Raw genomic sequence first — 16,017 nt, forward strand, 5'->3', positions numbered from 1 at the left:
AGTTTGTGCTCCGTGATTAACAGCAACTAAGGGGGGACAACCTACTAAAAATAGGAAATTTCTCTTTTAACTTTTATTTTCTCCCCATTTTTTTCTTGCTTTTCCCCTTCTAAACCAAGTCTAGGGTTGTACTTTTGATGTTTATTTAGATTACGGGATTTTTTATTGAAAAATTTGATTAAAATAAATCAAACCAATTATCACATACCTAAAAATTTAATTATCGAGCAACCAAGGTTAAACTTTGTAATTAGTGTAATAAATTTGCTATGTTTATGTATTATTGGATCATTATAAACATTTAATTGATACAATTGGTTTTCGTTTATTTTATGAGACTGACGCACTAGTAATAAAACGAAAGCTCATGCCGTTTATGTCGGTCTGGTTTTTTCCCCCTCCTCGTCCTGCATTGATTATTTTTATTTGATCCACATCTTTCTAAATGTAAAGCTGAGAGCAGCTCTGCCAGGTGTACAATGAGCGGCCGCGGGTGATCATACATAACAGAGAAATAGAAGCCAATAGGATGACAATTAGGCCTATTTGGCATTAACGAACTTAGAAAAATAAACTAGTGGAGACATAATTTATATTTAAAATAAATACTAATATTTTTTATAAAATTAATTTTAAATATTTCTTAATTTGTATTAAGAATATAACATAATAAAATTAAATATTAAAAAGAATGCATAAAATATAAAATTATAATAAAATGAAAAAAAATTAATGGGATAAATTTTTTAGTCTTTTAGATTATAAATTTTTATGAGATAAGTGAATTTTTGTAAGGGGGTAATGAATTGTTTTTTGAGATGACAAGGCCAAATGAAATTTTTTAATGGGAACATACAAAAGTTTTAGGTTTTGTTATGCAATATTTTTACCCCCACGAGCTTTAACATGAGTTTGTTTCTACTATTTGGCACAAAGAATTAGAGAGGAAGGACAAGATTGAGATTGTGAGTATCAATTTTTTATGTTTGATATGAAATAATGAAAAATTAAATCAAAATCCCAATCCCACATATATGGAATTGCTCAAGATCATTGCCAAATCAACATTGGGATTGATTTTCTTAGACCAAATTGCACCCCATACCTTCCTTGTCGTCTCTCTCCCCTTGCCCCTTGCCCCATCCCTCACTGTTCTCCTACTCAGTCGAGTCTATCAAGTTGTCCCTTTCCATTTCCTCCTCCCTTGTGTCGATGCAAGTGCCATCCTCTACCATTGACAAGTTTGAGTTTGAGTTTGAGTTGTTCTCCTTCTATCTTCCTCCATTCTCCCTCCTTCTGCCTCCCACTTTTTGAGTTCAAATATGATCGCCTCCACAGTTGCTAGTTTCTCCCTCCATCTCCCTCACAGTTGCTCACCAATGAACCTACTCACTTCTTTTTGTGTCCACTCACCTTCTTGCCTTTGAATCTGCTCGTCTACTATCATTGCATCTAGGTTTAAGCTTGCCAATTGTTTTAATGGGTTTAATGAGTTTCATAGCTAGTTCCATGAGTTCAACGACATTTCAAATTTGTTTGGATTCAAGATTACGTTTGAGATATGATTATAAAATAAAATAAATACAAGTATTCTATTCAAATATTATTTTAAAACCTCGATCTCAATTTCAACTTCAATTCTAATCTTATTTCTAATTTAATCTCAATTTTAATTCATTGAAATTCATACGTTATACTAAATAGGATCTTAGAATAGTTCAGTTCATACTTCACAACTTCACACCATCACTCTTTTCTTTGCCGATGAATGTTTGACACAACATCCATTCACAAGTTGGCCAAAAAAAGACAAAATAAAACCTGCATTCACAGCCTTCCCAAAGCCATTACCATCAAATAGTTTTATGGAAAAAAGAAATTGTCATACTCAAACCACCCGCCATTGTTCACCCACAAGATAAAACCGCAGCCACATCAACGAACTCAACAGGCAGATCACGATTCACGAAGATATAACCATGTTCATTTTCCATTAAAAATCAATGCTTTTAATTCAGTGCCTAAAATAACAAAATAGTTAATTGGTTACAAAAATTTGGCAAGTGGCTGCAACAAAATTAGTGCCCTTCTTTGGCCCAAAAAAAAAAAAACTAATGTCCTTGAATAATAAAATGTGCTAATAAATTGTCCAGATTTCTTACTTGGATTTCAAAAGTGCTTGCCATTCAAGCGAGGATTGTTTTCCATCTTTGGATATATCTTCACTTTCAGGACCATATCGAAGAAGGTTTAAAACAGGGGACAAACAAACATGGAGCTCGCGGCATTAGATTTTCGAGGCGGTCACCCTCAAAAGCCTTGTTATTATAGGCATCATATTGCAAATAATGGTTTTCCAGGTTCTCTATCGATAAATGCAAGCCAAATTAGTAAAATCCAAAGCAATTCAAGGCAAAAAGGAATGATTCTACACCGCCCTCCCCTTCTCGTTCCAAAAAAAAAAAAAAGAAGCGACGGTGGCTTAAGAACGCCGCCACAAATTGTAGTGAGACCTCGAAGCAGCACGCCGATCATGTTCTCTAATTCGCGTGGGATGCCAAGACCCCCACCAGTTGAGAAAAAGCTCAAATGTACTTCTCCTCCTATTTATATGGGGGAGAAAGAAAAAAAAAATTTAAACTTATTTATAAAAGCATTTGTTAATTTTTAATATTTTTTTATATTTTTGCCCTTATTAAATATTTTGAATAAAAATATGAATAATGAGATTTAAAAATATTTACTAAAAATAAAAGTAAAAATTTTTTAAATTTTAAAATAAAATTAATGAGATTTAAGAGAATACTCTAAAGAGTCTATGTCATGAATGCAATAAAAAAATCGAGATGATGAGAGATGTCCTAACAAATATCAAATGCAATTCCATCAATGCCAAGCTTTCAAAGAGTCATAGCATGTTAGATCTTATTTAATTTCTATTCTCATTTTTTATTTTTAAAAACTATTTTATAATATAATTTCTAAAATTGTTTTTCAAAACAAAATAAGTTAAAAATCTTTTTCACTATATCAACTAAAAAATAATTTTAGAATAAAAACATGAACTGATAATAATAATTATAAATAGTTATTAGTGATGATTAATAATATAAATTAGTCAAGATAACTGTAATTTTTAACAATTAAATGTAATATATTTTAAAAACCAGAAAAATAAAATAAAAATAACTTGAAGTTGTTTTTATTTTTTTGTTTTTTAAAAAATATAATAATTTTGAAAATAATTAAAGAAAAAACATTTATGCAAATAATTTTTCAAATTCTTTTATTTTTAAAAATAAAAAAAGCTTTTAAAAATAGAAAACAAACAGCCCCTGAAACATTTTTTAGACACTAAAGATTTTACGTGTTGTCTTGTTCTAAAATAGGGGAATAGTCCGAGAGGAGGAAATGTTGACAATAAATGCCAAGCCTGGACCTGGATGGAAGAAAGGAACAAGGATAACATTTGAAGGAAATGGAAAAGACAATTTTAATGATCTCTGGTACAAGACAGATTTTTTGGAAGGGATGTTGATGATTTGGCGTTGTGTTTGGAGATTCCTCTTCTCAAGGCTCTTCACTGGCTGCACATTTCCAGTCCTCCCTACTGGTTGAGGAAAATATGAGTTCAACGGTGGGCGATATTGTATACCCTCGCTACCAGACCATTATCACTTGCCAGCTCATGCCATTCTAAGAACCAAGGAAGAGAGAAAACACGAGGGTTACATTTTTCTAGTGGCTTTTCCTGAACAGCTTACAGATGATCAAAGATCTCAAATCCTGAGCATCTTGAAGGATTCTTGTTGAACAACAGCTCTCAGAACCCCCCGGGGGGCCCTTTTTTCTTTTTTTTAAGATCCGGAGTACTTTCCTCACCCTTTTGATGAGCTTTGTACAAATTGTAGCAATTAAAACTTTATGGTGCTAAATGCTAATCTTACCAGAATAATATTTCGCAAGACAGAAAAACCAGAAGGCATCTTAATTTCACAGATAAATGCGCACGCACGCGCGCCCACACAATGAATAAAGTTCAATGTAAGCTCAATGTACTCTCAAACAAAGACTTAAAGCTAAACTGCACAACAAATTACGAGCCAGAATGAAGGGTTTATCACTGCCAGCCAAGTTTCAAGGCAATTTAAACCTAAGACCATCCAAAAATGGCACGGATTATACCGAGTATACTACCGCCAATCAAAGCCTTGAGCAATCTGAGCTTCGTGTTTGTGTACGGAGGGTACCTCACTGATGCATCTCCCATGAAACCGCGATACAAAACCGCTTTTTTGTGGCTAAAGGCTTCAAACGAGAATTTCCCATGGTATGAACCCATTCCACTCTCCCCAACTCCCCCAAATGGCAGAGTACAGGTGGCGAGCTGTATCAAGGCAAAAATGCCAAAAATGAAAACGGAGATGGTGTGATTAGATCCTAAATTATTTAGAAATTGGCACAGTATATATGAATAACAAGAATCACTGATATAGATACAGACAACACATGCGTCCATGGATGAGTTGTGAAAAGATATAAAATATTACATGTACGGTAGTGTCGTTGACAACCAAACCCCCTGCAGATACGTTCATCACAAACTGCTCCCTGAGTTTCTTCTTGTTGGTAAATAAATATGCAGCGAGGGGTTTTGCTCCTGAATTAATCACATCGAAACTTTCTTCTAATTTACTGACCTGTTCCAAGTAATAAGAAAGGCGTTATAATAGAAGTTAACTAATGACTGCCTTACGGATTTATTTTTCATTCGAGTTTCGATGACAACTGATCTTACACTAATATAAATTTTTTCTAGCAATCCTTAGTTGCTATTTTCCCATCGTTTTATTACAATCCCTAACAATTATCAACTACTTTTCTAGCTGGTCTTCGCACAACATACGCAACGGAAATTTTTCCTTGACAAGCATCCCAGAAAAGAGTCATGCCGTGTCTGCTGTCACTCTGAATAGTTAATTTTACCCTGCTAAGAAAGAATTGATCGCTGACTCTTATTTTAAATGAAGAAATCATTGCTATTGCAGCTTTCAAAAACAATCCAAGATCATTTTCATATTATTCATCTTACATTATTGAAAGTTACAATCAACTCAGTGACTTGATTGTTACCGTGATAATGGGAAGTAAAGGACCAAATATCTCCTCCTTCATTATCAGAGAATTTCGAGGAACGTCCAATAAAATAGTGGGAACAATCCTCCTGCCATTTAAAGGGAAACAAGTGTTGATATCAAGATCTGTAATGCACTTCAATTCACCAAACCAGAACTTTTCAATAGGATATCAAGCAGAGAGAGCTTACAATTTGCTTTCATCCTTTTCACCTCCATAAACAATCTTACCAGCAACCTTGTCATCTTCCAAGAGCTTTGTCAAGCGAGCAAAGTGATTTGAATTCACGATGCGGGACAAATCTTTCGATTCTAATGGGTTTTCTCCATAAAATTTCTCCAATTCAGTCCTTAGGGCATCAATCTAGGAAAAGAGGCACCAAACAACAAATAAACAAAGACATGGATTCTAAATTCGCACTGAGGAAACTTCTTACCAACTTTGGGGCAAAGTCTTTTGTTGTTAGAATGTAATCCGGAGAAATGCAGGCTTGTCCATTGTTGCACCCCCACTTGCCTGCAATTATCCGTCTAGCTGCAACCTTGTCAACACAGATCAATTTAGGTCACATAAAACATCAAAGCAAGTTCAGGCGATAGCAAGTGGAAATACAAGTGGGTTGCGCTGTACTTGTAAATTGATATCTGAATCAACAACAACTGGAGATTTCCCTCCAAGCTCCAGAACAACTGGCGTAAGATGTTTTGCAGCAGCGGCCATCACTATGCGTCCCACTCTTCCATTACCTGCGAATCAAAGGATTATGCAATATTCCAGGCCCGTTTTATCACAGAACAACTTCTGTCATAAATTAATAAAACGTGTGTGTAGCGGATGAGAATAAAAGAAGAAAGTTTATTAGGGAGAAAAGAAAGTACAACTTGTTGAAGGACAAGATACCCTCAAGTCAGAAATGACAAGACAACCTGAAAACAGAACTAAGAATCACATCCACACAAAACTTACAAGTGGAATAGAGCTTTCCAATCGCTTCCCATTTCCATATCAGATACAGTGCTCAGCACCAAAGACAAGTTATATACATGTCGCTAAGGAGAAAACTTGATGTATGATTCGGCGGAGAATAAGAATTAAGAAAGAAACAGGAAAGGAAACGTTGAAATTGAAACTATTTTAAATCAAGAGCTTCTTACAACGAGGAAGGAAAACGAGGGGTTCTCAACAAACCTCCCAAAGCCATCAACAAGTCCTCCAACCCTCGTGATTTTAAGCATTCTATTTTGTTGAATCTTAATGTCAAGTAACTAAGTAATTACAAAAATAGACATTTTTATAAAACAGGTATAACTGTAAAACTTACGAATTTCTTTCAGTTCAAATATGGAAAGGAAATTTTCATTTAACCGTCGATAGTCTAGTGGCCAGAATTGTTAGTAGAGCAGCATGTATTAACGTGAAAGGAACTAATTGTAAAGCAGTTTACAAGTGAATCATTTCAGAATTTCAAAATAAAAAATTAAATAAAAATATAGCAATAAGATAAACCTGTATAGAAAATTTTGTCCCACTTTTGCTGCAGCAGAGCAGATGTCTCATCAACTGCCCCCTCTACAACCTTTATAGATGTGTTATCCATGTACTCCCCTAACAATTTTGCCAGCAGCGACGATGTGGCTGGAGCAATTTCTGATGGTTTAAGGACCACCGCATTACCAGCTGCAATAGCTCCAATGACTGGATCAAGTGATAACACTGAAAAGACGGATATAGCAGTCAAAAATATCGTCATGGAAGATTTTTTAAAGAGCGAGCTTGTGAAAAGCAAAAGCAAAAACGCCATAGAAACATATAAAAAAGAAAATAAAAGGAAAGGAAAAAACAAAGTCACTTATATACATACAAAATGGATAATTCCATGCCGAGATGATTAACACAACCCCCAGAGGTTCAGACACTATTTCTGCTGAAGAAGGAAAAGTCGTGATTGAAGTTTTGACCTACATTTAAAGGAAAATATTGTGAAAAATAAAAAAAATCACGCCAAACAACCATACAGCTGAACGTCCGTCTGTCCAAATCAGTGAAAGAACTCTAGAAAAATACCTTCTCCGGCTTCATCCAATGTTTCAGTTCTCTCAGTGAGACTGTACATGAATTTTTCAACATTGCAATCTGCATGACACGTCAAGTTCTCAGTTAGAAGAGGACGAATTTCATTTTTTTTATACATTATGCTGATTGCATAATACCTTTCGACTAGTGAATATGAACAAATTATTAGCCAAAATACTAAACTTTGAGTTTCATGTACCTATTGAAAGCTCAAAGTTAACTACCAAACTCAGAGTCTTTTTATATCAATCTATTGAAATATATATGAACTATAGAAGTTCCTGGGACCATAAAAAATTTCTGATCATCCAAATGGTAAAAACTATAAATTAGTTGACACTCTCAGAAGAAGTAATCAGAATTGGACATCCAGGACCCCTGGTTGCACAGGCATAAAAAATACCACATACACAGATGTAACAACCAGATGCAATCTTACAAAAATTGAGATGCGAAAATATATCCCAGTGTCGCAAAAATCACTACATGCTTCGATATTTCTTGTGAATGTCAGAGCAATAGAACGATCAAGTCTTCTGGAATCTTCACAAAACATTAGAATCTTCCACTTTAAATAGGCACACAATATATGCAGTTTGCACATGGAATAATAGCTACCAGCCGAACTGGCTGGACATGCTTCGATGAATAGTCGGACCTCGCAAGTGAACTCCTAATCAAGTTAAGAAATGCACATCTACGTCTATGATCACACACCCACGCCTGAACACCTAAACAAGGCACATAGAAACAAAAGCTAAAAAGGAAAAAGAGAAATTTCAACCCGTGACGGAGACAAATAACGAGATGCACGACTTGCACGTCGACTGAGACATCCTGTGAAAATACTTCAAAGAAATACTTCCCTCATCGTAGCAATAAATTTAGGACCCCAAGCCACCTATGAGAGGCAATGTTGAAATATGGCCCACCTCAAAATGGAAGGCCAGGTGAACATTTGTAGACCGCCATTAATTCTCACACCTGCCACTCATATAGTAATATTTTTCGTGGCTACCTCGGAGAAGACCATTTCACGAAAAGAATTCTCCTAATTCCATGACGGCAGAAGTACACTGATAAATTTAGTATCCCAATGACAAGACATGAGCATTGAAAAAAAATGTTAAAACGAATAGAACCCATTGTAAAATTTCTGATCGGGAAGGACGGCAGACAAATTTAAATAACATGCAATTAAAGCTGAACAAACATCAATATCAAACTTCTCGTAAAACCGGACCATACAAAATAAATGAACATATCAAGAATCCAACGGCACAGTTGAACAATTTTGACCGAATAGAATTTCTAGCGGTAACAAGTCATCACCAAGTTTAAAACAGGAAAACGCGAAGAACGAGAGACTATAATATAAAATAGAAAATAAGGGCGGATTTAAAGAAAACAGATGGATGGCTATCAAGCATGGATAGGTTGTCGTATAGGAGACCTCGTAGGCGACAGTTTCAAGTGGGGGCTTGGAGAGATCGGAGCGGAGAGCTTCTATGATCTGTTGCTCGCGATTATCGAGCAACTTGGAAAGAGCCTTCAACTGCGAAACTCTCCACTCGTAACTTCGCGTCCTGCCAGAAGCGAAGGTGCCCCTCAGCTCCTCCACGAGCAAAGCCGCCGCTTCTGCATCGGACACTTTCTTTGACTCCTCAGACGACATTATCAGCGACGGCGAACACAATCGCCCAGAATCACGGAACAAAAACGAGGATTGGTTAGCTCTCCGACAATGCAAGAAAATATCGATCTCAGATAGTTCCGGCATAATCTGACGAGTGAGATTCACATTTATATAGGAAACTCCTCGTGGACAATGACAAGAAAAGTGTTTGTCACGCGATGTCGAGGGCGCGTTGGTTGAGGAGGAGATTTGCTTGCTTGCGAGTAGCAAATCCTACCCAAATCAATTAATCAAATCGAAGTTGCTTTGGAAACAAGTTCTATGGCATTTAATTAAAAAAAATATTGCAAGAAATTTATATTTATTTTAAATTTTATATTTATTAAAATAGTTTTTTTTTATAAAATATAAAAGTAAAAAATAAGTCTGGACTGCATGTCATCGCTGAGCATCGTGGCCGGACAGATCACGGGATTTCAATCTTTCATTTCATACTCATGTGACGACGAATTTCCTGAGTACCTATGGGACATCAGAGTCGATGCGAGTTATGTTACTGTTAGAAATAATTTACCTCGATGTTCATCTCAATAAATATACGTACACAAGCACTGTTTTTTTTTTTCCTCTAATAAATAAACATTTCGTTTGGTTGATGCCGCCTACAGACGTTGGATTGTACTAAACAAGGCATACATCTGGACTCCACGAGCCGGCGTTGAGATCATTTTCTAAAGAAGCAGGTCTTCAGGATATCTTCTTGTTACTTTTAAGAAGAATTTTTATTAAAGTTTTTTTAATGTAATATAATTTTAATTGAAGTCCAAAAATTCTGAAATTTTATTGTAAACCTAAAAGATTGAAATGCAATATATTTTTTTAGTTAAATAATGAAAATGCCTCTCAATTATAAAAAATATTATTAAAATAATTAGTTAAATTATAGTTTTTACAAGTAATATAATTAGAATAACAAGTCAAGTTGTTTTTTACAAGTAACATAATTGAAATAATAATTTAAGTTATGATTTTTACAAATAATATTAATAAAATAACAGATCAAATTATAATTTTTACAAATAATATTATTATAAAATAAGTCAAGTCATAATTTTTACAGGTGATATTATTAAAATAAAAAATTAAGTTATAATTTTTACAAACAATATTATAAAAATAAAAAAATTGTTTATTGTAATAATATTACTTGTAAAATTCGTAACTTAATTTATTATTCTAATGATATTACTTGTAAAAATCAAAACTTAACTTATTATTTTAATAATGCTGATTATAGTTGAAGGGTATTTTAGTCATTTAATTAAGAAAATTTCTTACATTCAAATCTCTTAGGTCTGCAATAAAATTTCAAATTTTTTAGGCCTCAATCCAAATTATTTCACATCTAAGAGCCTTTAATGAATTTTTCCTTAATTTTTATATGACGTTGGATGATTAGTATTCTTTTAAAATTGAGCCGAGTGCAATGGCGTGGTTGCTTTACTTCTGATATGTTTAGGTAAGTCTAAAAAATATATTCTAGACATGTACTCTTTTTTATTAAAAATATAAAGTATTTTTAATTAAATTTTATCTCTGATAAAGTAGTTACCTACTTTCAAATTAATCTTATCTTTTTATATTTATTTCTATTAAATATCCTATAATAAATATAAAATTATTCATCAATAGAGGTACTTTAAAAAATAATAATAATTACACTTTAAAAGATTAAAAAATACTTTACATTTTTTAACATTCAACTCTTGAATTCCTAAAGCTTAAATGAACTTTTGTTGAATATAAATGGATAACCAAACACACAAGTTCAAGGGTTTAAAAACTTCCATGGTTCTTTTTCCTTTTTTTTTTTTTTGTTTTTATCATGGTTCCAGCAACGTGGCCGTGCACATACCAGCTTTTCTGTTTTGTGAGTGGTGGTTGAACTGACAACTCTACCACGCAGGCGAAAATCGCTCAAGTTGTTGTGAGTTGTGAGTTGTAACTTGGACGCATCGACTAGAGCTGTCAATTAGGGCCAACTCGATCTTAAAAGGTCGGTCCTTGAAGGGTCAGGGCCTAAACGGGCTGGCCCTAATAAGCCCGATTACATGTCAGGGTTCCATTTTTTAAGGCCCGACCCTAGCCCTCGGGGCTAAAGGGCCGACCCTCAGGGCCTCGGCCCTATTTTTTTAAAATTATTTTTTCAATTAAAAATTATAAAATATATATTTATAATTATAAAAAAAGTTATTATTCATAAAATTAAGTTTAAGAAAATAAATTTAAATTAATTTACACCACAACAATAAAGAAAACTAAAATATTTAGGTCTAATATCAAATAGCAACATCAAAGTGAATACCAATAAAAATTAAACTTAACTAATATTATCATAATAAATAAATAAGGGATGGATGAATGCATTTAATATGTTCATTTCTTTGAATTATGTATTTAATCTTTTATTTTTTTATATTATAATTTTAAAAAAATATAAACGGGCCTAAAAGGGCCGGCCCTGGCCCTAAAGGGCCGGCCCTTTTATTTTCGGGTCTAAAAGGACCAGCCCTTTTAGGCTCGATTTACATTTTTAAAGATAAAATGAAAGCCCGGTCCTCAATTTTTTCGGGCCTAAAAGGGCCGGCCCTAATTGACGGCCCTAGCATCGACTCTTATGCTATTTGTTTAGCTATTATATATTTAAAAGTGATGAAAATTATCCAATCTCAAGACTTGCCTCTAAGAAAAGAAACCAGTTCACGCACACCGACCGAAAATCGGGTAAAACTTCAATGAAATGTCATATTAGTTTTCCTACCAGAAAAATGTCACATTAGTCTTAAATCTTCCAATCCAAATCTCAAAGGGGTGGCTCAAAGTCAACGAAATCAAACTATACCTTTATTTCTCTCAAACAAGTAAATTGACTATTGGCTCTCTAGGGATCGGGATTGAACTAATAATGTCCAGTTTTATTTTTATTAAAAATAGGTAAAAAGAGATACAAATAATATGATATAAGTCATAAAATTAAATTCATAATAGAAATAAAATTAAAAAATGACAATAAACAATTTTTGTGTGTCTTATATTGAAGATAAAAAATTCTTTTAATAGATTTATTGTAATAGGGATTGGAGGAAGTATATGAATTATAAACTTAACTAAAATTTATTTCATAAAATCAGCGTCAAAATAAATACCGATGAAAAGCTTCTCGATCAATGAACATATTTTTCTGGGCCCAGAGAAACGAACATCAATTAGTGAGGTTAGGCAGTCAACATGAGCGGCATTTATTATGACCTTTTTGTCCCAGGAAAATATTTTCTGTTCCCATGTAGGACGTATCGCCAAACATGATCAGTTGATGGTCCAGTTCTTGAAAGTTATCAACAAATTTAGTCATTTTGGCTTAGTCGTGTTTTCTTTCTCTTTTAATGAAGTCGATTCTAGAAAGCCTCTCTCCCCTTGCCAAGATGCAAGAAATCCCCAGCTAAAAAAATGACAGTTTACAATTTATAAATCAAGTTAGTGAATATAAGGGTATCCTTAATTTTCTTTCATTTCATAAATAAAGCCAGTGCATGTTATAAGGGTACAGCTTGGCAAACAGAAATTTATGTACCTTCAAACTTTTAAATTGATAGATAAATTATTTTTTCTTAAAAAAAAGGCAATTGAAGAGGATGATGTGTAATAAAATTTATATTAAAGTGTATTATTTATAAGTCTTGTACGGGGTTTATTTAAGAAATTCCGGGTAAGTAGAGGAAAATAAAATATGTATGTCCATCTCTATTTTATACAAAGTTTACAATAAATAACATTATTGAGGAGTTTGAACAACATTGCCCATTTGAGCCTGTTTGGATTTACATCAAAAATCCATTTAAACTACATCTAGAATATACTTCTATCAAATCTAACACATGATTGCTTTTTTAAAAATGAATTTTTGAAAAATGTAAACTGAAAATCAAATATACACTAAACACTTCATAGTACATAAAAAATATATAGTTTTATGCCGCTATAATTGAAAATTTATAGTGATCTGCAGTATTTTTAAGTTATATATTTTGAATAGTATAATAGCTCATTGTATGAAAAAATGTTTATTTTTTAATTTCTAGCTAATGAAAAATGCACCTTGTTTCATTTATGATAAAATTCAAGTACTCAGGCTTACATCCCTAAAGTTTTTTTTTAATAAAACTAGAAAAAAATGAATTTTAATTTTAATTTTTAAAAAATCTAAACGTAACAACAGCAAAAAAAATTTTTGTCAACTATCAACTATCAATTAATAAAAAAAGTTGGTAGATAAATAATGAATTACAAATTACACATTTCCCGAATTGATCAAAAAAAGGTGCAATAGATCAATTTTAGTTCCTAAGGTTTTGCCCCAGTAGAAATGGGCCAACATTGAAAATATAAATCCGACGCACGCAGAATGGAAACGGTAATCAAGGATACAGTCTGCAGAATAAAAGCCCCTCTAAATTAAATTTAAATTGAACATATACCCCTCTAAATTAAGCAAGTATTATTTTTGCTTGGAAAAACAAATTCATGCATGCATGTATGAGTATGATGTCATCAGGTCCAAGCCACGCACATTAACACTAACAACAGAGTGGGAACTCAAATGACCATGTTATTGATTGATCAGATTGTCTTGAATATTGAATGAACCATCCCCCCTTGACTACATTCTCTATGAATTTGAATTTGATTAGAAAATTATTAAATTTTTAAACAAAATTAGCATTACCAGAATTAATGATGATTAAGTCCTAACAAATTTTTGGAAGCTTATATTGAATGTCCCAAAACACTGAATATTAAACGAACAATATTTTTGGAGTTTATATTTTTTGTTTTGAAAATAAAGTTATATGATATGTTTAATAAGTTTTTTTGGTATATGTAATTCTATTTGAAAATGTCTCATGAATTAAGATAGATGGAGTGAGTTTTAAAGTTGTTCTTGATTTCAAATAAAACATGTTATAAATAACTTATAAATATGATCACAACACCACCCTAAAATATAAGGCAATTTAATAAAAAGAAATTTTCATTCATGATACTTTTAAGATAAAAATGATATAATTGTAATGTAATGATTAGATGTGTTTTTAAAAATTTTCATTCATGAAATTTAAAATTATATTAAATTAAGTACATTTTTCAAAGTTTGTGTTTTTATTTAAAAAAAATAAGTTTATAAAATATCATTATTAACCTTTTGTGATATACATAATTTTATATCAAATTGACTTATAATTTGAGATAATAAGATTATTTTACTTCTAATGATATTCTCGAAGCTTTGAGAAAACTCGATGACCTTGCAAGTTGCATCAATAACATGACACCCCTCTCACGTTTTTAATTGACTGTATCTCCATAATAATATTTATACTATTTTATTAGTAAGAATATAATTGAAAAAGTAAGATATTTTTTAAACAAAAAAAAAACAATACTATAACTTTTCTTAGTCTATCTATGTAGAGAATGCCTGAAACACTCTTCGTCAAAAAAAAAAAAAAAACAGAGAGAGAGAGAGAGAGAAGGTAAATCGCGTGGGAAGTTGATAAGCTTATGATGTAAACCATCAGTTTAAGTCAAGAACCATCAAGTCATCGTAATAAAAGCAAGGCATACAAAGTCACCACGGCGTTGTCGTGACCCGTCCCATGCATAGTGACTCTCTCCATTTTTTTTAATTAATAATTGATGATAATTTACCAGAAAAATAATTAATACTTCTACATCAACAAGTATGCACATTAAAGGATTGGGTTAAAATTAATAATGAATAAATACTCCTGAGAAAGATTCTCACAACAAGCAGGAAGGTGCCCGAGGGATTAATAGTGTAAATTGAGATTTGAATTGATTGATAGGGTTGATTTTGGGTGAGAAGCAGCGTTAACACGTCGCCTAACCACAACGGGGAATCTGTTTCCAGACTTGGGTGTTGGTTTCCGGTAAATAGGAATGCAATTATTCGTGCCTTTCCGTTTAAAGCAAATAAAAAGAGGGAGAATGATAAAGGAAAACTGGAAAACTGGAAACAGAGAAGAGAGAACAATACCTCGTGGATGAAGGCTTCAGTTTCGGGTTTGGAGAGGTCGGAGTGAAGAGCCTGAACGATGCGGTGCTGGTTTTGATCAGTCAAAGTGATGATAGCCTCCAGCTGGGAAGCTCTCCACCGATAACTCCGAGTGACGCCAGAATCAAAGGCAGCTCTCAGTCGGCACACCATCGCCGACGCCTCTTCCGAATCCAGCCCGGGATTCTCGCTCATCTTAGCCGCCCTCGATTCCTCGCTGATCACTCTTCCATGTGATGGTTAATAAACTGGCGGAACGGAGCCTTGTACTATTGTAGTATTTTATATTCCGATGGCCTGCCTTGTCTTATGCGTTGGCAGTTGAGTTCGACCACTTATTATTCCTCCGCTCCGCAAGAGTCCGCATGCGACCTCCAATTCCCACCCCACTTTCCTAAGCCCCAATCAAACTAGCGAGTGTTGGTTTGAATTTTAATTAGATATAATAAATTATAAAAATAATTAATTAAATAATAAATTTTATTATAATGCAACTATTTTTTTAAAATTAATTTTAATAGAATTAAAAATTATTGGATAATTTATTCATAATCAAATTTAACTACGTAAATTATTATAAAAGATTATGGTTGGCAGGAACTTATGTTAATAATTTTTTTGAAGATTTAAAATTCAAATTTTAATAAAAAAAGAAGAGAAGAGAGTTTAATTTTATTTTTATTAAATTTTGTGTCTTTTTTATAATTTTTTCTTGAATCTTTCTTTATAATTTTTTTCATATATCTTTGTAATTTGAACGCAGAAAGCTACCTCTATAGCTTTGTGAAAAAATTAATTTTTTTTGAAAAAATGAATTTTTTTGGGAAAATTGCTGTTTGGATTCTTAATAGCAAAATCAATTTTTTCCCCTCAAAAAATCAATTAACGAGCTATCCAAGCACACACTAAAATGTCTGCTTTGTATGAAAAAATTATTTTTATAAATGTGAAAATAGAAGAAATAAAGGTGGAAGTATAAATAAAAAATGGATAGGAGTGAGATTTAAAAGTATGTTTAGAATATAAATCAAAATAAAAT

At 32.8% G+C, this 16,017-nt stretch overlaps 1 protein-coding gene across 3 annotated transcripts; it reads right to left on the reverse strand.

The window, feature by feature from the left end:
• Nucleotides 1-3,957: 3,957 nt before the first annotated feature.
• LOC129294340 (aldehyde dehydrogenase family 3 member H1) lies at nucleotides 3,958-15,269 on the reverse strand. 3 transcript variants are annotated; one of them, XM_054932623.1, is made up of 10 exons: nucleotides 14,961-15,269; nucleotides 7,201-7,269; nucleotides 6,998-7,094; nucleotides 6,643-6,849; nucleotides 5,767-5,882; nucleotides 5,573-5,677; nucleotides 5,327-5,499; nucleotides 5,134-5,224; nucleotides 4,551-4,700; nucleotides 3,958-4,387 (listed from the first exon to the last, which is right to left on the reverse strand). In XM_054932623.1, exons 1-10 carry the CDS (start codon nucleotides 15,171-15,173, stop codon nucleotides 4,154-4,156), a joined length of 1,455 nt encoding a protein of 484 aa, XP_054788598.1. In that variant the 5' UTR covers nucleotides 15,174-15,269; the 3' UTR covers nucleotides 3,958-4,153. The 3 variants fall into 3 exon arrangements, with proteins under 3 accessions (XP_054788598.1, XP_054788597.1, XP_054788599.1); XM_054932622.1 differs by lacking the exon at nucleotides 14,961-15,269 and adding an exon at nucleotides 8,663-9,006; XM_054932624.1 differs by lacking the exon at nucleotides 14,961-15,269 and adding an exon at nucleotides 7,649-8,629.
• Nucleotides 15,270-16,017: the final 748 nt, after the last annotated feature.

This window comes from Prosopis cineraria, unplaced genomic scaffold, assembly GCF_029017545.1.
Source record: "Prosopis cineraria cultivar Desert tree isolate PC_DT_omini unplaced genomic scaffold, ASM2901754v1 PC15, whole genome shotgun sequence".
NCBI classification, from domain to species: Eukaryota; Viridiplantae; Streptophyta; class Magnoliopsida; order Fabales; family Fabaceae; genus Prosopis; species Prosopis cineraria.